This window comes from Python bivittatus, unplaced genomic scaffold (genome assembly GCF_059951505.1).
Source record: "Python bivittatus isolate LINGU-HERP-01145 unplaced genomic scaffold, Pbiv_v1 ctg000610_np1212, whole genome shotgun sequence".
Classification (NCBI taxonomy): Eukaryota; Metazoa; Chordata; class Lepidosauria; order Squamata; family Pythonidae; genus Python; species Python bivittatus.
In genome coordinates this window covers 55,530,456-55,556,975 of record NW_028277088.1, presented here as the reverse complement: position 1 = coordinate 55,556,975, position 26,520 = coordinate 55,530,456, and the positions used below count along the sequence as shown (strand labels likewise).

The window sequence follows — 26,520 nt, the reverse complement described above, 5'->3', positions numbered from 1 at the left end:
AAAGGTGTAAAAGGACCAGGATGTGTACACTATCCTTGACCAGGTCATGACAGAAATATGCAACCAGTGCTTCTTCATCCAATACCAAGAGATGAAACCTGACTGAAAGGGATCTACTTCTAGAGCACTCTGCAACTAAATCCCCATACCCACTCAGAGGATACTGGAGATTAGGCAGTAGTTGTCAAGAACAGCCAGACGCCCAAAGGGAGAGTTGGTAATTGAGGATGGGATGCACCAAAGCCTCCTTCAAGATTGCTGGCATCTCCCACTCCCAAAACAAGATATTGATCACCTCCTGAATGAGTTCAGGAAGGGATTGAGCTAGGTAATAGTTTGAATGGTATACCAGAAGAATATCCAGATTATCTCTATGGCACAAATTAGCATCCATCTTACTTGTCTCTGGACCCTGGACAAATACAGACATTATTATCTTAAATCTGCAGCAATCTGGTCATTATCTGAATAGTTTCAAATATTTGGTGCGTACAGTACTCTACTGTGCCAGATAGAACCTAAGTTACACTCTCATGGCTGCTAAGCAAAATTTGGCTAGTGAGCATATAATGATGGTCTGACAGTTTTCCAGAAAGAATAAACTATATACCTCATCTTCTCTACCTGATTTTTTCAGAAGAGGCATGACTAAGGTGGCTCATACGTCCCCATGGAAGTTGCAATATAGAAAGATGTGACTGATTGTCCTCTTTTACATGACAACTACAAGGGCAGAAACATTCAGAATATTGTAATCAGTAACAGCTGAAGATAGTATGTCAAGACTGGCTAGAGAAACTCCTCTGTGATGTGATGTTGGTGTTTATTAGACTGGAAATGGTCACCTGGCCTGGTACTCCAAGGGTACCCCACAATTTAAGTTAGCTTGGGCCCATACTACTCACCTGCAGTCATTCTGTATCCAGAATCCTTTGTTTCACAACCTCTTCATCATGCTCATCTGCAATTGCAGAGCATCTCAGGAAAGACCATGAAGATCCAGTTTATCTCTAACACCTGTCTTCCATGAAGAGTAGAAACTCTTATTAAGCAGCCAGGCCAGTTACTAAAATTCCAGATCTGGGCCTTAGCTCTTAACTCCCAATCCTTGTAACTCCCAGTTCCAATCTTAGAAACACATTTGAAGACTTGTAAAATTGGTCTCAAACATTTTGATTGCACTGTCAGCTGAAACAAAGTTGGAGCAGGGATCCATTATATTGCTACTTTTGCCTCAATATCAGTGCAGCAGGGATGAATTGCCCTCATATGATATTGAGAGGTTAAAATAGCTGTAGCACCTCTCTGTACCATGTGTGATACATAGGCATTTCTCATCCAGATGACTGGAGCATTTTCCCTAAATAATTTTAAAAAATTGCTATTGGCCAATTGCTATTAATAGCCCAATTATGTTTTTTCACTCTTTTTTTCACCCTTTATTATAGTTTGGTGGATCCTGTGACTACAGTCATTCAACAAGTTCTAAAAATTCCATCATTATACAGTGAACAACTACCACAAAGCAAAACAACAACAACAACAAAATCTTTGTTTTCTGTTCTTCACAGTACTGCGCAAGAGCATTTAATGCTTTTAAACCTATAGTCACTATATGTGCACAGAGAGAACTGCTCCTGCCTGTGCTCCTGCACTCTGAAGATGCCGGTCACAGGTGCTGGCAGAACGTTAGGAAACAAAACTTCCAGAACACGGCCACACAGCCCGGAAGACCCACACCAGCCATCGTATGCCGGCTGTGAAAGCCTTCAACAGTAAATTTCTCTTTGTTTCTATATAGAGAAAGAGAGCCATCCACCTCGGAAGTTTCCTTCTGATAAGATATTTGAGGCCATTTCGTCAATGTTTCCTGATAAGGGTACAGCAGAAGAATTGAAAGAAAAGTAAGATGATATTTATTAAGTTATATAAAACATTTATAAAAGTTATATGAAACATTTCTGGAGAAATGATGTTGTAGACATGACAGTCATAACAAATTGTAGGATGGGGAGAAGCTTAATAAAACTTTTTAAATGAGATTGTTAAATTTGTAAATTTAGATTGTTGTTCCAAGTTGTCTGCGCCCATTGATGTTGATCAGATGTTTGAAGAGTATACTATTTGACTTTGTGAAAGGGGTTACATTTTGGATATTTTTTTTTTTGTCTTTTTGTAAGCTCAAGAGCCAATTTAGTGTAGTGATTAGTGTTAGATTAAGACTCCAGATCTACTCTTAGCTATTGAAACTCACTGGGTGACTTAAGTCACTCTCTCTTAAGCTAATGTGCCTCATAGGATTGCTGTTGGAATAAAATGGAGATCCCCATGAACTATAAATCCAAGAAATACATAATAAATGCTGTCTTATTTCATTGAGAAAGAGCCTTCAAGGAGAATTTACAGCTTAAGCTTCAAACGAAGCTTGCTTTTAATTTAAAAGCAGACCCTTGCTTTTGAATTTTTAAAATGTTTTAATGTTTTTAAAGCTTAAAGTCATTAGGTAGTGAAATTAAAAACAAGAGAAAGTAATCTTGAAATTAAATTAAATTATATTCATATACTTGTTTTAGGAAAAAATGCAACAAATTCCTGCAAATGACAGTTTAAATCAATTTAAAATTCCATTGTCACTGTCCTGTTATCGGTAGGAAATGCTCATAGCCAATGCTGACATATTATCAAGATAACATTTCCCTTTTTAGTATAACATCACAAATTGATGAAGGTGTACTTTGACAATGTGCTACAAAAAGTTATTGGTTTTAGCTAGATTAGAATGTTTAAAATGTGGATTCTTGCTAATGTCAGTGTACATTACTTAATTGAGATGGTATGCTCTGCATTTCCTAAAAGTACCATGAAACCCACTTTTTAATCACATAAAATAGCAGTGTTTACTTTTTCTGTAGATACAAAGAACTTACTGAACAACAGCTTCCAGGAGCTCTTCCTCCTGAGTGCACACCAAACATAGATGGACCAAATGCCAAATCTGTTCAGAGGGAGCAGAGTCTACACTCCTTTCATACTCTTTTTTGTAGACGGTGTTTCAAATACGATTGCTTCTTACATCGTAAGTGCAAAAACAGTTTTAAATATCTTTATTAGCAGGAAAAAAGTTGAAATATTCCATCCTGGCTGGTTTATACCTGTTTCGTGCATGAGCACTAGAGAGTCCATATAAGGGTTTTTGTTTTTTTAATTTCATGCTCTTTCTTCTTTGTTCTGTATGGCCAATAGAATGATTTTATTGGTGTTTAGTTTCATTTTTCAACCGTCCCGTTTTTGCTATGTCTGATACATACATATGAGAACTTAGACCTTTTGCTGAAATCAATTTCCATCCTTGGTTATGGGGTAAGGCATTTTGGTATGTTGTGGAAGCCTAACTCTATATGTAATGTAATGTAATGTCTTACCTGGGAAGTTATATGAAGTGGAATTTTTCAGTGTGCTAGTTAATTGATACACTTTGACTAAGAAAGCTTTGTTTTTTTGTGTGCTTCTTGTAAGTAAGGTTGAGGAAGTTTAAACAAAAGCAAAGTTAACTCAGAGGAACCAGCAAATTGTGTAGTTGATTAGCTGTGTCTTGTTCATCACAGCTGCCAGTGTATCTTTAGCAACTTGGAATTGGAATAAAAAGGCAGAATTGAGTGTCGTCTATATGACACTGTATTTCAAATTACAAGATTTCTTAATGCACATAGAAATTAAAAGGCTAGTTCTCCAGCAATATTTTTTTTTCAAATTTGCCTTCCAGAAAGGATCAAAATAATCTGAAAACTATGCCACTATTCCAGAAAGGCAGTATAGAAAGGTAATAGTGTTGATGTTCAAATCTTAATATCACCTCCAAACTAGTTTAGCTGATTTCTCAGTTAATAATCATGAAGCATAGCTTCTGTTCACAAAAAGACAGACATCCAATGCTGTCCTAAAGTGTATGAGAATTTTTGTGCAAAGAGTAGGTCACTGCAGGTTAAAATTGTTATACAGTGAAATACAGTAAAGTCATACTGGAGGCATTTGTACCTGAAATTTGCAGCCATCCCATTTCAATATTGCTTAGTGGCTCTGTCATGAGTATTGGTGGTTTATTACATTAAAACAGTTTCTGCTGCTTAGAGGAAGATTTGTTTAAGTGAAAACTTATTATTATTATACTTCAAAGATGCTCTTAGATAAACTTACCAGATTAATTTTGCTTCTTTTAAAATTCTCCGTAGCATTCCATGCAACTCCGAACACTTACAAACGGAAAAATACAGAAACTGCAATAGATAATAAGCCTTGTGGGCCACACTGTTATCAACATCTGGTAAGATTATTATATTCCTTGGCTTCATTTTTTTTAAACTCTTTGAACTGAAGGAAAAATAGATATATTCATGAAATTGCTATTCCTAGGAAAAAAAGTTCAGTGAAACTAGTGGTTAGTTGAATGCCAAAATGATGTGTAACATACTATAATATGTACACTTTTATCCAGAACTGCACAACTTGAGGCCGCAGGACTACATGTGGTCTCCCAATGCTTTGAGTGTGAGCTCAAAGCACTTACAAAAATTGTCAGTATTGTAATTTCTAATGTGAGAAGGAGAATTTTGTAAACTACACAGGAAATCATTAACTGTACTTGATGTATAATTTTGATTCTATTTAAATGTAATTAAATTAACTCAAATTAGGTTTGTGTTTTGGCTGGCTGGGCTGCTCCTCCCTGCAATCATCCCAGAATCTTTCCTCTTTTTCTTTCCTCAGCTGCCACTGCTGATATCCTACCAGCCAGCCAGCTTCCTCCAAATTTCCACAAGCCTTCTTTCCTTGCTTCCCTGTAGTCCTTGTCAGTACCCAACACAAAACAGCCCCATTTTGTTACATGCACAGACCGAAATACCAAAAATAGGAGTGTTTGGACCATTCAAGTTCAGATGTTCCATGCATGGAACTGTTAATGGATGGTACATTTTGCATACCCATACTGAAAAGCTGCCTCTTGTCCTAAATAGCAAACTTGAGTATTGTCTGTTAGGCTTAGCTCTATAGTTTGTTTGTTTCAGCTGATGCTGGGACTAAACAAACTGGCAGCATTCCTGATTATTATGTACTGTCATTGCTGCTCTTTGTAGGCTCATTTGTTAATTCTGTGTTAAAAGTTGAGTGCTAGTTTTTAAAATTGTAAATTCAAGCCGTTTTACTGTAATTTGCTCTTTTTTTCTTTTTTTTGCAGTTTGGTCTAATGATTTGAGTGAATATTGAAATTAAAAATAAAAAAAAACTTGGATAAAGTAGTGCATATCAGTCTAACATCTACTGTAAACTTTCTGTAGGATTTTTTTTTGTATTTCAGAAGTCTACAAATGTGTTTGAAATATACATAAAGCTAGTCAAGCCTAGTAACTTTTCAGTATCTCACTTCAGTTTTTCATTTGATCAGCAGAAGTCATTTTTCTGCTTTGTTAAATCCCAAAGGCCATAATACATTAAACCTTCTCCAAGACAGTAAAGATTTCTACAGAGTGTAAATTAAATTCTCGCTTGGTGATCCTTTCTAATTATCACCTTTCTTCAGGGTGATCTGTATGCCTCGTGGGCCCACTTTGGTTAAAGCTGTCTACTTGTATATTTTATGTGCATACTACCAAAGGTACTTTGTTCCTCACCGAGAAGAAAAGAATAGCAACCTTATCTTTTCACAGACATCATGTCAGGCAGTAGAAGTATGAGGCAGTTTTCATACTTCTCTGTCAAAGCAATCCTAATGTAGTGATATGGATATTTCCTCTTTCAGCTATTAAACATTATTATGCATTGATGCCAGGGAATCTCATCTCTTTAGAAGGCTGTTGTGCTTTATTTTTTCTATTAAGTAAAGTCACCTAGTAGCCTTTAGAAGAAAAAATTGTACAGGAAATCTTTGCTGAAAATATCCTAATCTACCAAATCATATTGAAAAGGAAATACTCTACTATTCCAGTTGGTTGTTAAAATAGAGAAAAGTTAAGTTACTCTATGTTAACATTTGAGAGGTACTACTGTAAAAATATATATATATATATGTGTGTGTGTGTGTATATATCTCTGAAGTTTATATCAGAGTTTAAGTTTAGATATAAGTTAAGTTTAAGTTTATATCTAAATTTATATCTAAATTTTTATATATATATATATATATATATATATATATATATATAAATAAATAAATTTAGATGCCTACTTCAGAGATTTCAAGTGGTTTACAACATGGTTAAAAACATAAAACAAGTAATCAAAATGTAATAAAGATCATATCCAACTCAATACCAAACAAAATAAAGTCTGGTCATCGTAAAATCATATAAATAAAAATTTAAAAACCAACCTCCCAATGGTGTTTGGAACAGAACTGACCTGACAGATTTGTGGAATACCAACAGGGTATTTGTCTCTAGTTGGCTTGGCTGCTCTTAGAAAAACACCTACTGTACCTCAAAATTTTGTGTCATGATAAATGAACAAATAAGTATTGCAGAGAATTCCCTGCCATTGTTTATAAGGTTGGCTTATATACTGGAGTTTTGTTTTCAAGGAAAATAACTCAGATTCTGACTAGAGAGAAATTGAAGCTGGATTTGCTGAAATTAAAGTCAAATGAAGCAAATAATTTTTGATCACATAGACTTCTTACTCAAAAAAAAAAAAGGCAAAAAGTCCTGTTGGAATTTAGCTAGACAAATTATTAATTTAATTTGTATTTATTAAATTATTTCACTATCTTTAAATATAGTAGTAATGGAACAGAAAGGGATCAAAGAAGTAGAATTATATGCCCAAGAGAGATTTAAAGTTAAATTTCTTGAAATGTAACAATTTTGGAGTAAAGATACAAAGAATTTAAAAAATGTCTTGAACGGGGATTTTCTTAGAAGTGGCAAAAAGCAATATCTCTCAGTCCATAGGGTTATGTCTAGTATAGTTCTTTAAATCCAACCATCAGTTGCTCAACTTTTTATAGTGATGCAGTTAGGCCCTTATTCTAATCTTGGTCTTTTTGAAAATGTAGTCAGGATTTTTGACATCTTAATTTGTAAACACCTAGATGCATTCCCAGTGTGGCCTTGAGATCAGAGACAGGCCTCCTCAGAATTGAACCTAAAATATGACAGTCTTATTTACTTGACTAAGGCATAACCTGGTCACAGGTTGGATACTTCCCATAATAATAACTGATAACCATAGAACTAAATGGTAGGAAAACAGAGTAAGAATTGACCTATTACTTGAGTATCTGTACTCTCTGATCTTGAAACGCCATAGAAGTTATGAAACAGTGGATTGAGGACACAGAATTTTAAAATGAACTAAGTCAAACCATCAGGATTTACTGACCCTTAAGAGATTCCCAGAGACACTTTCCTTTAAACTATGTAAGCTTGTTCATTTATTCTAAATATCGATGGGCGTTTTCTGGAACATGATTTAATGCCCTTCCCTTGGCAGTTTTAGAGGGTAGATATAATATTCTATGTCCTTCTGAAACAGGAGGTTGAATCAATCAAACATGGTTTTTGCCACTGCAAGTTGTACTCTGATCCTTAGTCAGAGTAGATGACCCTCTGATTCACCTTTAATTAAAAATCTGCCAAGCCATGCAGACACATTTTATATTAGTTTTTTTTTCTAGCTGATAGAGTCTGCAACATGACATGTATAATCCTCAATTTTTCTTTCTAGCAATAAAAATACATCAGACTACTGAATTGTCAAAGGAATTGGATTGGAGTAAATCAGAGTGTTTTCAGTTTTAGTTATGATTACATTATATTCACTTTTATGATTTGCATTCTCACTTGTCTGATTTAACACCATAGTAATTTACCACTAGTACAAGATCTAGCCAATGTTTTTGAATCCCATTTTTAGCTAGGATCTATCCTGTATGCACTTCCTCTATCCTGCAAATGTTTCTGTGCATGCTAGGAAGGAGCCAAAGAGTTTGCAGCTGCTTTGACTGCTGAGAGAATAAAAACACCGCCAAAGCGCCCAGGTGGTCGCCGAAGGGGAAGGCTTCCAAATAATACCAGCAGGCCCAGCACGCCAACCATAAATGTGCTGGAATCAAAGGATACAGACAGTGACAGAGAAGCTGGAACTGAAACTGGAGGTGAAAATAATGATAAGGAAGAGGAAGAGAAAAAAGATGAGACTTCAAGCTCCTCTGGTGAGATAATTGTAGAATGTTGCTGGCTTTGTAAAAATTGTTTATGCTGGGACTGGAAATATTGGATTACACTTCATTTGTTTTATTGAAGGGCCATAGTTTTCTATAAAGTTTCTGCTTTTGAATATATGAAGTTAATTTTTCATTATAATAATTACTTGAATTACCTTGCTTTGGATTCTACAGTACAGTCATCCCCTACTGTGCACTCTCCAAAATTCACAACTAATTTGAATTACTAAGAATCCTGTAGGGAATAAGAATTAAATTCAGAATTTAATTAATGATAATTTCAGAATATATAACATTTTTCTGGGTTTGCATATCTTTTATGGTTGCATGCATATCCATCCTGACTGATCAAAAGTGCTTTCTGTGAAACTGGTGTGTGCATGTGTAATTTTTTTTTAAAAAATATAAAATTATTATATAAGAGGTTAATGTGGTAATCGGAGCCACTAAGTTTTCAGAACAATTACGAATAGGCATCCAGCAACCGGATTAACTTTCCTAATGTCTGGGAAGGTAGAATTTCCCTTTTCTACTGTGTATTTTTCTCTTCCTTTGTTGATGGTAGTTATGAAAAGAAACTATTTTCTAAAGAAAAAGTAGACTAGCAGATTTAACTCAAGGTCTATGTTCTGAGAAATAGAATGCAGTCTACTCTGGCTAATAATGAAAACTTCTTTAAAGCACAACAGTAGTAGTGTTAATGTAATAATGTTTATTCATGCCAAGAAAGCCATGTTGCTATTCTCAGTTGACCCTACAAATGTTAGCTCTAACTGGCAAAAATGACTTTTCTGGCATTTGGGCTTCATCAAAAGGATGAGCAAAGCAAGAATCTTTCAGACCTCATATATGTCAGCTCTAGGTTCTTCTGGCAATTATTTCCTCTTCAGAAATATGTGTTAAACAGCAGACCTGGACCTGCTTTAAATCTCTAGTTGTCATTAGGACTAGGAGGCCATGTTACTTGGTGGCAATACTGAGATGGCCTTACTGATGCTGGGATGTGTCCTGTAGAATAATTTCCCTCTGAAGTTATTTAGATAGCTTCTCAAAACATGTTTTATTAGGCTTTGCACTTCTTCACTTTTAAAGACAAAAAGTGTATTGGAATGAACAGGGAGGGATATAAATCGGGTCCTTATTTGCAGTTCCCTAATGCAGCTGTGCTTTTCCCCAAGATTGTATACTTGATCCTGAAAAAGTATGTATTTAGTTTAAGAATTTGCAGGAGCTATGTTAATGTTCCCTCATATTTTGAGAATTTTTTTCCTTTGAATCCAAAGTGCTGCCCCTATTATTTATTAATTTATTGTCTGTTAGAATTACCCAACCGTTCCTCCAAATGCTCCAGGTTTTTATGATGTAATTTCCCAATCACTGTCCTTCTAATATTGGTCATTTTAATGGATTGTTTTTACTTTGTAATAACATTTGTATAATTATTTTCAATTCATTTGGGGTTTTTGTATTTTTAAGAAATAAAATAAATAGCCAGATTTTTCTTCAGACATACTGGGGAATGGGACTGTCTGGCATTTTTATCCCTGTTTTCCCTTTTTCCAACTCAAATTAGACTTCTTATAGCTTCTGATTATCACAGGGTAGTACACTCTAGAGATGAAACCTTGCATTTTTCAAATTGCTGATTAAAGATGTTCAGTGCCTTTGACAATCACATGCCAATGCCTCTCCAAGAACAAGACTTTTGTTATTTTTAATTAAACATTTTAGCAGTTTTTCCAGTTGCTCCAGTTTTTCACCTAGGTTGCTAGCAATCAAACAAAATAAAACAGACCTTCTGGATCTCAGCCTCATTTTGGCTAAAGAGAACCAATCTAGTAAATAAATGGAAGATTGAACAATTACTATGTAAGATACTTCTGATTTAATATGATGGAAATATCCAATCAATTATACAGTACTGTGCAAAAGTTTTAGGCAGGTGTGAAAAAATGCTGTAAAGTAAGAATGCTTTGAAAAATATATATTGTAATTGTTTATGTTTATCAGTTTACAAAATGCAAAGTGAGCAAACAGAAGAAAAACCCAAATCAATATTTGATGTGACTACCCTTTGGCTTCAAACCAGCATCAATTCTTATACTTGCACAATTTGTACACTTGCACAAATTCAGGGATCTTGTAGGATTAGAGTCAGGTATATGATTAACCAATTATACCAAGCAGGTGCTAATGATAATCAATTTCATATGTAGGTTGAAACATAGTCATTAACTGAAACAGATACAGCTGCGTAGGAGGCTTAAAACTAGGTGAGGAACAGCCAAACTGCTACTGAGGTGAGGTTGTGGAAGACAGTTTCATGTCACATGACAAGACTGAGCACAGCAACAAGACACAAGGTAGTTCTACTGCATCAACAAGGTCTCTCCCAGGCAAAAATTCCAAAGCACACTGGGGTTTCAGGATGTGCTGTTCAAGCTCTTTTGAAGAAGCACAAAGAAACGGCAACGTTGAGGACCGTAGACACAGTGGTCGTCCAAGGAAACTTAATGCAGCAGATGGAAGACGCATCATGCTTACTTCCCTTTGACATTGGAAGATGTCCAGCAGTGCTATCAGCACAGAACTGGCGGAAACCAGTGGGACCCAGGTACACCCATCTACTATCTGGAGAAGTCTGGCCAGAAGTGGTCTTCGTGGAAGAATTGTGGCCAAAAAGCCATACCACCAATGTGGAAACAAGGCTAAGCGACTCAACTATGCATGAAAACATAGGAACTGGGGTGCAGAAAAATGGCAGCAGGTGCTCTGGACTGATGAGTCAAAATTTGAAATCTTTGGCTGTAGGAGGAGGCAGTTTGTTCACCGAAGGGCTGGAGAGCGGTACAAGGATGAGTGTCTGCAGGCAACAGTGAAGCATGGTGGAGGTTCCTTGCAAGTTTGGGGCTGCATTTCTGCAAATGGAGTTGGAGATTTGGTCAGGATCAGTGGTATCCTCAATGCTGAGAAATACAGGCAGGTACTTATCCATCATGCCATACCATCAGGGAGGCGTGTGATTGGCCCCAAATTTATTCTGCAGCAGGACAACGACCCCAAACCAACAGCCAATGTCATTAAGGACTATCTTAGCATAAAGAAGAACACGGAGTCCTAGAAGTGATGGTTTGGCCCCCACAGAGCCCTGATCTCAACATCATCGAGTCTGTCTGGGATTACATGAAGAGACATAAGGATTTGAGGCAGCCTACATCCACAGGAGATCTGTGGTTAGTTCTCCAAGATGTTTGGAACAACCTACCTGCCGAGTTCCTTCAAAAACTCTGTGCAAGTGTACCTAGAAGAATTGATGCTGTTTTGAAGGCAAAGGGTGGTCACACCAAATATTGATTTGATTTTGGTTTTTCTTCTGTTTGCTCACTTTGCATTTTGTAAAATGATAAACATAATTACAATATATATTTTTGAAAGCATTCTTTCTTTACAGCATTTTTTTCACACCTGCCTAAAACTTTTGCACAGTACTGTATATGTGTGACATTTTTTTCCTTTGTGCTCCAGCATGTGCTAGATTCTTCAGCTGTACCTTAGATAAAACTCTGAGGAACGCTTTTCTTGACAGTGGGAATTAATCCATTGTTTGATATATTTATTTCATCAAATTAAAATCAATCATTACAGTACATACCCCTTTGATACCTCAAGGAGTATCAAAGATGCTCAAACACTAATTTTCCAATTTCTTGCTGGAGCACGCTACTGTAAGCACTCATGTACCATGTAAAATCAGTTACTTCTGTACTATAAAATGAGTTGGCATACATCCTTCCAGTCTATCTTCCTCCCCCCCCTCCCCCGCCAGCATCTTATCTTGTTTTCTTTCTGTGCCAGGAGTAAATGAATGCTTCAGTCAAATACAGGAATACCTTAGAATTTCCTGCCTTTTGAGGATATGATTAGCAACTTTTTTATTGATTACTCCTCTGGATATGCCATTAATTGATTTTTTAAAAATATTTTTATTGAAATTTTTTTAAAATCAACAATAAAAAACAATACAAAAACTCAGAAAGGAAAAGAAAAATAAGGAAAGAATAGAAAGTGCAAGAAAAAAGGAAAGAAAGAGAAAAAAATAAGAAAAAATATTTAAAGAAATGACTTCCGATCTTCATCACAAGTACAAACAAACTTAGTAATTCTTCACCCCTTATAAGGTTACCTTCAAGTATCTCTTCCCAAAACTCATCCCTTGTCCATATGCAAATCCATAAGTCATTAATATTTCAGTCCTGCTGTCAGCAAAAAGTCATAAAGACTTCCCAGAATTTTATAGAAACATGTCTTATTTTAACCTTGGTCAAACAAATCAACTTTGTACTCCTTCCTTTTTCTTCTAACAATCTTGATCTTTAATTTAGATGCTGTCATAGGATTTGATCCCTCTTCAGTTTTTCTTTTTCCCATCTCAAAGACTTTTTCGAGGTTTCAGCAAACCTCTTTTGTAAATCCAGTAAGGAGTCATGATCCAGGTTTATGGATTTCTTGGCTTATCATTTGTGTTTCTACTTTAACTGTCATCTCTGTCTTATAATATACTTTTTTTTTTTTCCAGTATTTCAACAATTTCTGTTCTAATATTTTTGCATCAGATGAGGTTTATTTCAGCTCTATCTAGTAGATCTTCCAAAGTATTCTCTTTCACATCTGTCATTTCTTCTCTAACATCTTTTGGATATAGTCTATCCGTAGAAGCAGACATCATTGCTGACATTCTGGCTGCTTGTTTCTGTCCCCATTCTTCAAATACTTCCTGAAGTATCTCAAGTGTCATACTATGTCTGGTCCCTTAATTCGTTTATAGGTTTCTTGAATTAAAGTCTTAGTTAGCATTTTGCTGTTTATTTCATTTTTGTTTTTAAATTCTTAACCTTATAGTTAATATTTCTTTTATTCTGGAATGAAGGTAACTCACCATGTGGCTTTGCAAACTTGTCATCTGAAGATCTTTATTAGCCTTAAGATAATTAAATAGGTAATTTCAGAAAGTGATTAGAAAGTGAGGTTAGTGAACCCAGTTTTCTTTAAAAGGCTGCGCCGCAGTTGAGAGTGTGATGGTTTCTCTTTGTCTCCTGGCATTCTTCCTGACCTCAGGAAACTACTGTCCTGTGGTCTCCTTGCAAGGAGCAGCCATCTGGAGAACAAGTGGGCAATCTCTCGTCCTCTCTTTATCTGGAGAGGTTCTGTGGGACTAATCTACCCGTTGGTCCTTCATTTGTGACCACGATATAGACTCTGCTCATTCAGGGACGTGCTAGCTCACCATTCCTCACCCGGAAGTTCTGGATGTGTCATAACAGGTAGTCCTCGAGTTATGATGACAATTGGGAACCAGAATTTTCATCGCTAAGTGATGCGGTCGTAAAGTGCAACCACATTGCTTAGCAATAGCAATCCCTGTAGTCCTAGTTGCTGTTGTTAACTGAATCTCATGATCGTTAGGCAAGGCAATTTCCTGCCAGCTTCCCACAACCAAAGTCAATAGGGAAAGAAATTGCAAGTCCGAGGCTGGCAGGCAACTAAGTGGCTGCTGTAGGGTGGGGGAGGGGGCGAGGGGGTGAAGCACAGGTTGGGAAGACTGTGCAGGGGTGCAGTGCGGGTTGGGAAGGGGGTGCGGGGCTTCGTGAGAGGTGCCACATGGGTCAGGAAGAGTGTGGAGGGGTGCGTGAGGTGCCACACAGGTCAGGAAGGGTGCATGGGGGTGCAGCATGGGTTGGGAAGGATGTGCAGGGGTTTGGTACGGGTTGGGAAGGTTGCATGGGGGTGTGGGTTGGGGAGGGCACATGGGGATGCAAAGCAGGTCAGGAAGGGCGTGCAGGCATGTGGCACTGGTCGGGGAGGGCATGCAGGGATTCAGCACAGGTCAGGAAGGGTGCGCAGGGATGTGCAAGAGGTGTTGTGTGGGTGGGGGAGGGTGCGTGGGAGTGTGGCATGGGTTGGGAAGGGTGTATGGGTATGTGCGAGTGGCTGGTGTGGTGTGAGTGCAGAAGGGCTGAAGAGGGCGCATGGGTTGGGGAGATCTACCCCAGCGACTTGCAACCTTCCCTGCTGGCTTCCCCACTGACTTTCTGGGGAAGCCGGCAGGGAAGGTTGCAGATGGTGATCATGTGATCATGGGGTGCTTGGCAACCGGTCATAAGTGCAAATGGGTTGTCAAGTGCCCACATCACAACTACATGACCGCGGGGGCATTGCAATGGCTGTAACTTCGGGGGCTGGTAATGAGTCCCTTCATTCAGCACCATGGTAACTTCAAACAGTTGCTGAATGAATGGTTGTAAGTCAAGGACTACCTGTAATCGAAATTAAAAAATAACTTGTTTTAGAAATTTGAGGGGTCAAAGTCAAGTCTGATAACATCATACGGTGCTATATTACCAGAACTAGTAATCTGAAGTCCTCCTTATGTTTTGAACTACAGATCCCACAGTCTCTTGACTCTGGTCAAGCCTGCTTGCCGTAGAGTGTACACATTACCTACCCCTGCTATGTTTAAAATGGTGTCTCATTGGATGTAGGAGGCTTGATTTTTTTCTGTTTGGTCATCGCTGCTATTTCTGAGACTTGATACTCTTTGCTTTTGATATTGCAGAAGCAAATTCTAGGTGTCAAACACCAATCAAGATGAAGCCAAATATAGAGCCTCCAGAAAACGTTGAATGGAGTGGTGCTGAAGCTTCTATGTTCAGGGTTCTCATTGGTACCTATTATGACAATTTCTGTGCAATAGCCAGGTTAATTGGGACCAAAACATGCAGGCAGGTAAGCCTGAAATGATGAGAATGTTTTAAAAAATACTACTTGTGAAACAGTATAAACATTCATTTTTTATTAATTTCAAATGTATTAGATTTTATGGAGAGTGCTAATACATCAAATTCTACTCAATAAAACATTGCAGTGAAACTTAGAGGATATTTAATCTCTTTACAGGTATATGAGTTTAGAGTAAAGGAATCTAGTATTATTGCTCCAGCACCTGCTGAAGATGTTGATACTCCTCCAAGGAAGAAAAAGAGGAAACACAGGTAATATCAGCTATCCCACAACATATTTAAAGTGGGAAAGAAGAATTTTAAAATAAATTAATAAAATGAATGTCACAAGCGAAGATGTAGGGAAAGTCTAAACTATTTTTTGTTAAATAAATGAAATAGTGTGTTCTGTGATCTTATCAGAAAATTTTCAATATCTGAATGGAAGAATGGATCACAAAGCAGTGTACAAATTCAAATGCAATTACAATTTGCTGAAACTTAGTCCTGCAGATAAGGATTGTATTGAGATATAAAAAATTCTGCTTTAGATTTTCCTATAATAACCAACTTTTTCAAATTCAAAATAAATATAAATAATGGTTTTTTTCCTAAAATAATTCCACTGCCAAAATGTGCCCCAATTGAAAAATTTTGGCAATATGGAGAAAAGGGCGGGGGGGGGGGGAGAAAGGAGCTCTGTCTAATTTGTTGACATCATTATGTCACCAGCCCACCACTTGTGATTCCTGGTGATGTAAAATAATAGGAAACTCCTGTCCCAGTTGTTATTTCATTTATATTCTTCCCTTCTGTCCAGAGATCATTGAAGGTGGCTAACCAAAAATAAAGCTGCATAAAAACTGTTAAAATCACTATTAAACCCCACCAATCAACTAAATTGCATGTTTGTTAAGAGAAATGAATAGGGAATCTTTATAATGCCATAAAAATTAGTGGGAATGAGAAAACATTCATCTGCTGACTTCTCAATTCCCTGATTGCCAAGATTGGATCATTTCTGTTCCCTGTCTTCCAGGATGCTCACCATTAATTAATTAGTTTCTGGGTGTTACTATAAAGGAGGACTTGACCTGGGGCACTCATATTGCAGCCTTGGTTAAGAGGGCCCAGCAGAGATTATACTACCTGAGACTGCTCAGGAAACAACAACTGAATGAAAAACTGCTGGTGGGCTTCTACTGCTGTACCATTGAGAGCATTTTGACCTACTGTACCTATGTATGGTTTGCTACCTGCACAGTGGCAGATAGGAAAGTGCTCCAGAGGGTTACCATCACTGCCCAGAGGATCATTGGTTGCCCTCTCCCCTCTTTGGAAGAACTTTAGTTCCCGCTGCCTTAAGAAGGCTCAAAACATTCTTAAGGATCCATCCCACCCGGGACATTCTTTCTTTGAACTATTACCATCTGGCAGACGGTACAGGATAATGAAAACAAGGACGAATAGGCTGAAGAATAGCTTCTATCTTAGAGCTGTAACTATACTGAATTCTGTTGTATAGTGCAGTATTAATGCAGCATCAGGGGTTGTGCAATATGGAATGTGAAGGTTGTGTTATATGTTTTATGTGTGATATGTGTTTTATGTGTTCTATGGTTTTTATATTTTTAAAACTGCACTGGGGTGGCATTTAATTTCGTTGTACAAGTAGTACAATGACAATAAAGATTTCTACCTATTAGCAGGACACAAAAGCATGCAGTCAGTGGACAAGCAGACTCAACCAACCACATGTATTTTAGCAGTGAATTTACAGTCCCACAATATTCCCACAGTTGTATGTAAGGCATACTTGCACGCAATGCACCTTATTGGCTTTCTTTAGTGAACCCGCCCATGTAAAATCTAATTTCCCTATACCAAAGAATTCTTTAAAAGTGGTTATATCTTTTTTTTTTTTTTTTTTTTTTGAGTGGATGGGCAGTAGTGTGAAGCTGTGAGCATTTCTGTCTAGCCAGTGTTCTGGTCAGAGCATTGTCTCCATCCAAGCAGTGTGTGTTGTGAATAATCTGCAGCCTCAGAGCCAGCGCATTCTGTTTGACCCATATGGGTTGGTGATTGGGTCCAGCAACAAATTGCTGTGTTGGGCTATGAGAACTGGGCTAATAATAGGGGGCATGCCAGGGTAATGGCTACTTCCATTGCAATTCAGATGATGCAAGGATTAGCAGAAACACCCAGATGGGCTTCATGGGATTGACATTCAATACGAACATCTCTCAGATGTTGCTTAAGGACCGGAGAGTCTCCCAGATGCTGCACAGATCTTCTTTGTTTGATTAACATCTCTTAGGTGACAGGAACTAGAGAATCATCCCAATAGGATGTGAACTAGTAACCAGCAAGTGTGACCCAGGTTATTTAGGATGTTAGCAACAGGATTCAACCTTTGTTGTCAACTATATCTGGACAGTAAGCAGGCTAGTGGTAGTGGTCTGGAAATGAGGTAAGATGGCTAGCACTCCTCTTCCATTGGTAATTGCGTAAGTCCAACAAGGTTGGTTTCTTTTAAGTAAGAAGAATTGCTGTCCCATGTTAGCATAGGGTGTCTCATGCTCTGGAGAACACACTCTTTCTTGGGATACTGGTTGATGAACAAGAGATGGTGCAAGTGTTGTTTGCTGTAGCCAGAGTCTAGCATTGGTTTCTCCAAACTGGAATGGCGCATCATGTGACATTCTGGTTCTCTTGGATAGCCCAAAGCAGAGAGTTCTACATCATTTGTCATGCCAACAGTCAGAACTTCTCTTAAGCTTGGGAATGCACTAAGCAAGGTACCCCACGATGAGCTTAGAATTCTGTGGGCAGCCAAGAAGAAACCTGTGCTTCAGAAGGTGGAGGGGCCTTGGTAGAGGTTGGGAGGATCCTTAAAACCAAAGTTCTGATAAAAAAGGACAAGAAATGCTCTTCTCTCATGTTTATGGTGGATGTATGTATGTATGTATGTATGTATGTATGTAGCATATAGCACACTAGTGTTATCTGCTAATACCTGGATATACTTAAATGCAATAATTAATTCACCTAACTAAGGAAAGAGGCTCTTGCTGGGGGGTGGGTGCCTAATTAAACTTCAGGAGCTGAACTGAAAAACAGGTAGGTCAGGCAAAATTCCCTTGTTCTTCTAACCATTAATCCTACTTTACTGTTTTAACTAAGATTGAAACTCCACTCTGAAAGCAGCACACATAAACTAAAATGGGATGGGGTTTGTGTGGAATTGGCTCAGAGGCAGCCAGCCACCTCCAGAAACGTCAATGAATTCAGTCCAGGTACCAATTCTCTTGCAACAATCCTAATCCTTTTTTCTTGGCCCTTCACCAATGGCATTTAGTTCCAAAATGGCTCTTCACTCAGCCATGTGCTTTGCTTATGGATCTCTCTGCTGTTCATATTTCCATAATCACTATACTTCATCACAGCCAGTTCCAGCTAGTATACTGGCCAAGATATAAAAGAAAAGATGCAAAACAACTGTTTAATGAAGTTGTTGGGAAAAGAACAGAACACTCACAACAGCCCCACATGAAACAGCCATGTTTAGTTCTGAGTACAAAAATAAAATGATATGTTTTTGTTCTGTTCTCAAAACACACTCTCAAAACATAGGTTTCAAGGTTGGAACAGAGATAATTCACACTTAAATTGTATGACGTGTCCCTACAGAAAATTACAGTTTATCTTTAAACATGTCAGAGCAAAATGATTATTTCTGGTATGATAATTAGTATCTTTTTTAAAGATGCAGTCTTAAGTGACATTTTGACATTGCTTATTTTGTTTCTGAAAGTGATACAAAATGCTAAAATTTCTTTTCTAAGATACAGCTTGAGTTATGTGCCTTTTCCCAGTGAAAATCTATTAAGTATATTGTATGTTCTTTTTACAGATTGTGGGCTGCTCACTGCAGGAAGATACAGCTGAAGAAGGGTTAGCATCTTTAAACTCAACTTATGCCCTGACATTCTGTTTTTGTTTTTTTTTTTTTAAATAAGAACATCCAAACAAATTATCCAATCCGGCAAATTTTATAAGCAAGTGGTTCCAGTATGCACATGAAGACACTTTGCCCCAGTTTAGTTTAACTTAGAGGGCTACCCCTTGATTTGCATGTCCTAAGTGGGAAGAATAGAAACTACTCTGGCTCTCTGCTTAGTATAGTATTTTCCCAGTTCTAGGAATATAGCAGGGAAGCGGGAAGGCTTTGTGTTTGATCTACTTCCAGAACACATAACTACCCTCTTCGCCAGAATTTGTATAGTCGACAAACAATGATGGTGTGCCTTTATATTTCCTGCATGGAGGAGACGTCCAAAAGTACCTCATTTTCCATATTGCTCCTTTGGCCCAGTGCAGGGAAAGGCAGGAGTAATAAAAGATTCTGTTGAAGTGCATTGAATTTAGGTTATTTCTCTTATCCTGTCCCTATGTTCTTGAATATATGTAGGGATATGCAGATTTTTTGGGGGGTGAAAGGGATGAGGATCTCCTTCTATACTCCAGAAGGTTTATCAGTTTTTTTGTCCTTAAAAATGCCTAAATTATTTGTTGTTCAGATGGGTCATCTAATCATGTTTACAACTACCAGCCATGTGATCACCCACGCCAGCCTTGTGACAACTCATGTCCGTGTGTGATTGCACAGAACTTCTGTGAGAAGTTCTGTCAGTGCAGTTCAGAATGTAAGTATTGGAGAAATTTTATTTTTTAATATGATTTGAACAAGAAGTTGTCTTTTTTCTTCTTTTTTGTCTCTTGGTCAGATTGCAGGAGGAGGAAGAGAAGGGTTTCACAGTTTGCCTTTTTGCTGCTATTGTGAAGTTTTCTCCCAATGGCAGAAAATGGTAGAAGGTTCAAGATGGGGTGGTTCCTAATTGAGAATATAGTAGGGGCAAATTGCCAAAGCCCTTTCACCTTATTCCATACTCCCTGTCTAGTTAGCTGTATTCTTTCCTTTGGTTCTGGGTTGGAGCAGTTACTTTTTTTTTAAAGAAACCAACAGCCCTGTAATCTGAAACCACATGATATTAAGTTTAGTCCTTTCAGAGAAAAGAGACAGAGCAGGTAGCCATTTCAGACTGAAAGACTGAATTTTTTAAACAGTCAGGTTGGTTGTTTTCTTATTTAAATTGTAAATAAAACTCATTTAAAATATGCAGTTATTGTGACAGTCATAGCAGCCATTAACATTTCCCTGTGCAATAGTTTTTTTCCATAATTGCTGTTCCTTTGGAGCTTGTGTTTCTTCATGAAGATCAGTAATAATGAATAAGATCCCAGAACGTTGCCTAATATTTTTGGAATTCTTTTAGAGAAGGTATTTATAGGGAAATGTACATGTTCTAAGGTGCAGCTCCCAATTCATAGAAGGCAGAGCGATTCACAGTTTCAGGCCTTGGATCATATCCAGTTCCAGACAGATTTGACTGGTTTCTGAAAGTTGCCTCTGAACTGTAATTTTGGTGAAGGATTTTTTTTTTAAAATATAAGGGAGTGATAATATTAATTGTATGTAATTAAAATTGAATTCAATTTAAAGCACATTTCATTTTTGTTATGACCCTACCCACTTCTTTGTTTTGCTTCCTATACTTTCCACTTTGGGGAGTTAGTTCCCAAACCACATGCCATTCAAAAGCTGCTTGTGGCCCTTAACCTTCCAAAAGTTAACCTTCCCAGCAACATGTCCCCAAATCTGCAGCATATAGGGTTTCCTCAACAAATGTAGGATTTATGGAGGGTGGAAAGTTCAAAGGGGATTGTCTTAAAGCTTTACTGATAACACTGCAGTTTGAATAGCCAATATTTTTTTAAAATAACACATATCTAAAATATATGAGCTGCTTATACATGCTGTTACTATGCTACTGCCTGAACTGCTCCCAGGAGTTACATCCAGTTATGCAACACCATTTGAAACCCTTTGGGTTTCTGCTTTACTTTGGTGACTGTGTTTGCATTGCCCAGCACTTTAACCTGCACAAAGTCCTGGGCAATCCTGGAATCTGTAACAGGAGTTAAATAAGTTGATTCAGCTTTCATTTTTCTGTTTAAAGGCCAAAACAGGTTTCCTGGGTGCCGTTGTAAAGCACAATGCAATACAAAGCAGTGTCCTTGCTACTTAGCTGTACGTGAGTGTGATCCAGATCTTTGTTTGACATGTGGAGCAGCTGATCATTGGGACAGCAAAAATGTGTCTTGCAAGAACTGCAGCATTCAACGAGGATCCAAAAAGGTGGTTCATCTTTTTATGAACAGATGGCACATTTTATCTTTGTTCATGCCAGACAGCTCTGCAAAATGTATAGAGCATGGCTGCCTAGAGCATTCTTCACCAAGAAAGTGGAAGATGGTTTCTACGTAACCTGCTCCCTGATTTATATACTTAGTTTATTTGGGAATCATCTGAGGGTGTTTTTTGTTGGGCTGGTGATCAAATTAGGTTTGTAAACCATTCTGTTTTTATTACCTCATGTTTGCAATGACAGGATGTGTGAAACTGCATATTCAGAACTTGTATATCGCTTCTCAATAGACAGTTTACACACACTATTGGAAGTGAAGTTATCAAATGCTTGTATATTGATGCTTATGTGATCAGCCATCTGTAACACTGCTGTGACAGAAAAACCACCTGCTCTGCGCTAGGGTTGGCACATAATCATATTAGATTTATGTTAGACTACCCCATGAAATTTGTTGTTTAGTGATCATGCAGAGTTTATCTTAGCAGGCAAAAAATGCACATCTAAGGTTGCTATTTTCATTTTAGCAGAAATTAAGCAACACAGAATAAATTCAGTGGTGAAAAACAGGAGGTTCTGGAATATCAGTTGCTTCCGGAAGGTCTTACCTTGTTTAGTTTATGTAAAAAAATGAAACGTGTAACTGTGGTAATGCGCAATATATTCATATTTGTTATATCTATAAGTACAGTGGAATTTTATGAAAATGCCACAGATGAGTTTTTATGTCATAATTAAAAACTTGCTGTGGGAGTTTTCATGGCACAGTTCTATGCAAACTAGTGCTATAATTTCTTGTTCTGGTCCTATTCATGTCGATTGACTTGTACAGAACCTCCTTGTAGATGATATAACAGTGACACAAAACGAATAAGCTGTGAGTGAAATATTGCTCCTGTACTAGGTATAACTTTAACTGACACTTATATGTCTCATTTGATATCTTTGCAGTTTTGAAATATTTGCATTCATACAGTATTATGTAGCTATCAACTTTTAAAGTGAAGGAAGTTCTGGAGGTTTTACAGCTGGTGCAAACATTTCAAAAGACTCATTGAAAAATTGGGGAGGGATGGAGAATACTCTGGTGTGGATTCAATGGAAGATCACAGAAGCAACCTTTGTGTTTCAAAACTGTATTTTCTGAGCATGCTGCTGTGAATGTCTATGAATCTGCATGCCAGTACTTCACTATTTATCTGAGCAGTCACTTAAACAAAAAACCCTTTATTGTTAGTTGGTCAACTACTTGGCTTGTTTTTCTGTCTCTTTTAATATTGCATAGTATGTATTTTGTTAGAATTAAGTATCTTTTCAGCTTTATTGGCTTGTTTAAGGCACTTGCTTTTTCATTCTGCTAGCATTTGCTGCTAGCACCTTCTGATGTGGCAGGCTGGGGGATTTTCATTAAGGATCCAGTGCAGAAAAATGAATTCATCTCTGAATATTGTGGTGAGGTAAGAACAACTGTTTTTTATAGTTAGTATTCTTATAGTATTGTATTCCATTTTGAGTGAAGTACTTTGTTTACACCAAAATTGTTGAGAATTGCTTTTCTAAACAGCTACATCTTTTTCAAATGTATATCCTTTATAAGTAAGTAATGTGGGAGAGATAATAGGTCCAGATAAACACCCATATGAAAGACCATATGCCTTGGTTTATATTGGAGTTTAGAAGTGTGTTGCGTACATGGAGAGAAGGGGAATTGGATGGCATTTTAAGGAAAAATATGCTGCCTTCCAATACACAGAAGCTAAATATCCCTAGCTTTGAAAGTGATATGAGTGTAGTAATTTGGAAGAATGTTGCTAATAATAGGTAGTTTTAGGAATTAGACCAGCAACAAAAGTTTGGGAGCGTTTCAACTCTGCTTTTTTCTCTCAGACACAAAAACAGAGGTCCACAAGGATGACACAAGTAGAGAAGCAGGAATAGACACACAGAGGGAGATACCTCTTCTTGCCCTCCCCTCACTATTCAAGTGATGATAAAAATAACTTTATTGACTTGGAGTAAAACCCCTTCTGCAGAGAAATTACTGGAAGCCCCTTTCTCCGCATAACCTTATATCCAGATTATTAGAGAAGGTAGGACTCTACCCCTCCCTATTGATTTTGGTAGGATTCCCCTCTACCCCCTCACATTTCAAGTTAATTGAACATCTTGCTCAATTGACTTGGATAGATGGGAACTTCTCTTCTGAAAATCAGTGAGGATAGGAGTCCAACTTCTTCCAGCAGCTTTTTCAGAATACTCCTCTCCCCCATCCAAATGTATAGAAATATTGCTTAATTCACTTGCTAACTGGGAACATAGTATGATAGTAATGCATACTATCTTAATCTACATATATCTAATTCTTAATCTACATACATCTTAGGCCCTGTTACTGTAAACGGATGCAATATGCTCCAGTAGAAATTCCAATCCTTAATTTTTATTTTAATTAAAATGAGAAGGTAGCATCCTGCACTGTGAAGTGTAATGTGCAGTATCATATTTATTTGCGAGAAAGCCTTTGGTTCTCATTGGCATTAAGAAAAAATAAAAATGGTGAGGTAATTCCAGACCACTGTTTTGAGGACCTCCTGGCCGGGGAGGGGGGAGACTAAGCTGAGGTTGTAAGGAAGCATACTGGAATGGAGGAGGGACTGGAGGCAGGAACAACTTCAACCAGTTTGTCTTCTAATAAATAACATTTTGTAATTTGCCATATTCAAGGCAGCCTTTTGAAGAGAGTAACCACAACATGCTCTCAAAATTCAAAGGTGCCCCTTGGGCCATATAAAATAATGCTTTCCTTATATTTTGATAGACAGGATAAAATTAGTACTGTATATGAAAGACTCATGCCATCTACCTAAGGTAAGGCATTGGAAAAAGGAGTGTCTGAAAGGTAGATTCAACACCAGTGGGCAAGCCACCCAAGACCAAATGTCAGCAGTTCTCAAACTGTGGGTCCACCTTCCCAGGATCCCAAGCAATTTACAGACGTTGTGGGGGTGTTTTTTCCCTTAAAATTGATCAGATAAATCAGGAGCACTATCAAGAGTTGCTTGTTTTTTGCCTGGGCAAACAAAGGGCACTTTGCACCCTCTTTGGTAGAGGTATGGCCAGACTCATGGATCTATCCCTTTGTTAAAACCATCCACTATTTAAAGCATTGAGACTGGCAAATGGTTTCTTGTTGACTAGTGATTTTGGCGTGGTGTGTAGTACTATATCTGCAATATCTGTGGAAATATAATGTGTTAGTGCGTGTTATCAGAGCCAACTTTTACATATTATTTTCAGATTATTTCTCAGGATGAAGCAGACAGAAGAGGGAAAGTCTATGATAAATACATGTGCAGCTTTCTGTTCAATTTGAATAATGGTATGTGTATTGTCGTCCTTAGCCTTCCTCTATTTTATTCACATTTGTTATCTCAAATGTTGGTCACAATGTTTTTTCCAGCCACCTCATCAGAATTGCGAAGACTAAGTTTGAAATGTTTAATGTTTGTTTGTTTATTTATTAAATGCCTATGCCACCCATCTCCCCCAGAGGGGTTAATGTTCTTGATGGAAGTAACAAATTATTTTAATGTTCAATTTTATCAAGAATTGAAGACGTAATACACAATTGTGAAAAACGCATTCTTTTATAGGTGGTGTGATCAGCAAAGATAATCAGCACTTTATGAAAACTGGACAAGTGTTAATTGACAAAAAATACCCAAAATGTTTGAAAGGAAGCATTTATACATTATGTAAGACATGCGATGGGATACAAATAAAATACGTACATGTCATGAGTTATTATAATGCAGGGGAAGTTTATAAGCCAAATCAGTAATTAAAGCATTATAATTCAAGTGGCAGATGGCTGCAAAGCTTTTCTTGCAGAATAAGAGAGCATTTTTCTAAGAATATTACTATATTTCCTACACTTCAGTCAGCTGTGAATTTGTCTATTGTTTTTCTTTAGATTTTGTGGTTGATGCAACACGGAAGGGTAACAAAATAAGATTTGCAAACCATTCGGTCAATCCCAACTGCTATGCAAAAGGTGAATATTTATACAGTAGAAATATAATGAACTATTCGTTCTCATATACTTTTAAGCAGAAGATATTTGTAAAGCCTTTCCTTTCCTTAACTTCACTTTTTCTTTACAGTCATGATGGTTAATGGAGATCACAGGATAGGCATATTTGCTAAGAGAGCCATTCAGACTGGTGAAGAGCTGTTTTTTGATTACAGGTAGGGATAATGCTAAAACCTAAGTCAGGGGTAACAATACATTTCAGTATTTATGTCATGAGAATACTTTTACTAGCTATTATCAATAACTGATTGCAAAAGTATGGATAATCAGGATTATTACATTGTAAGCATCATAAATTGTTGGATGTAGGGATAACTGATTTCGTTTCTATAGTGCCTTTTTGTGCAGAAGAATTCTTGGGGTGACTGGAAACCCCTTATGGACTTTTTGTGTAAAAAAGAACAACTTATTATTTATGGTTTTGATGATTAGACAGGATAGATTATAGAAAAAAAGAGACTAATGATGTAACCTTAGAGAGGTTAAGCTACAGTTGTACTTATAACTGCTGTAAAGATTGGAAGTCACTTCATAACTTTTTCTTTTCTTTTTCTATTTCTTTTTGCACTTTTTGCCTTTTATTTTTTTCTCTTCTCTCTTTCTATTTTAGTTTATATTATTATCGCTGTTAAAATTTTCAATTAAATAATATTAAAAAAACAATTTTTGGGGCACTGTTTTAAAAAACAAATGCAAGTAATTTTCTTTTTTGTTCTAGATACAGTCAGGCTGATGCCCTCAAGTATGTAGGCATTGAAAGAGAAATGGAAATCCCTTGATACCAGCTACCTCGCCTATAAAACAGCTGCCTTATCTTCAGGAGTTTCTAGTACTGTGGGCAATTTTATTTTTAAAAAACTGAATTGATGCAATTTGGAATGCAAAATTTGCAAAGTACTGTACCTGTAATTTATAGTGACAGATTTTAAAAATCAACTTTTTATTGCCTTTTCACCAGCTGCAACATGTTTTGTACCATTGAACTTTTGCAATAATGCAGTGTGGTACACTTTTTGAACCTTGAATAAAGGATACTTGAACTTTGAAATCATTTTGTTTGTTACCATCTTTAAGCAAAGGCTTGGCTGAATTTATAGATGTAAAATATTTGAAAGTATATTTTTTAGGTGAGAAATCTGCTACAAAAAATTTAACAAATCTTGAATC

The 26,520-nt window shown here is 37.2% G+C and overlaps 1 protein-coding gene across 6 annotated transcripts in view; it reads left to right on the top strand.

The window, feature by feature from the left end:
* EZH2 (enhancer of zeste 2 polycomb repressive complex 2 subunit) overlaps window positions 1–26,401 on the top strand; it is a 60,145-nt gene extending 33,744 nt beyond the window's left edge. For all 6 annotated transcript variants that reach the window (XM_007428542.4, XM_007428541.4, XM_025166851.2 and 3 more), the window contains 14 exons: window positions 1,802–1,904; window positions 2,913–3,076; window positions 4,230–4,321; window positions 7,963–8,203; window positions 14,829–14,998; window positions 15,170–15,264; window positions 18,905–18,945; window positions 19,572–19,697; window positions 21,072–21,250; window positions 22,622–22,717; window positions 24,558–24,639; window positions 25,234–25,314; window positions 25,424–25,508; window positions 26,072–26,401. In XM_007428542.4, the coding sequence (XP_007428604.1) occupies window positions 1,802–1,904; window positions 2,913–3,076; window positions 4,230–4,321; window positions 7,963–8,203; window positions 14,829–14,998; window positions 15,170–15,264; window positions 18,905–18,945; window positions 19,572–19,697; window positions 21,072–21,250; window positions 22,622–22,717; window positions 24,558–24,639; window positions 25,234–25,314; window positions 25,424–25,508; window positions 26,072–26,132 (1,616 nt within the window). In that variant the 3' untranslated portion in view covers window positions 26,133–26,401. The remainder of the gene's footprint in view (window positions 1–1,801; window positions 1,905–2,912; window positions 3,077–4,229; window positions 4,322–7,962; window positions 8,204–14,828; window positions 14,999–15,169; window positions 15,265–18,904; window positions 18,946–19,571; window positions 19,698–21,071; window positions 21,251–22,621; window positions 22,718–24,557; window positions 24,640–25,233; window positions 25,315–25,423; window positions 25,509–26,071) is intronic.
* The last annotated feature ends 119 nt before the right edge of the window (window positions 26,402–26,520 follow it).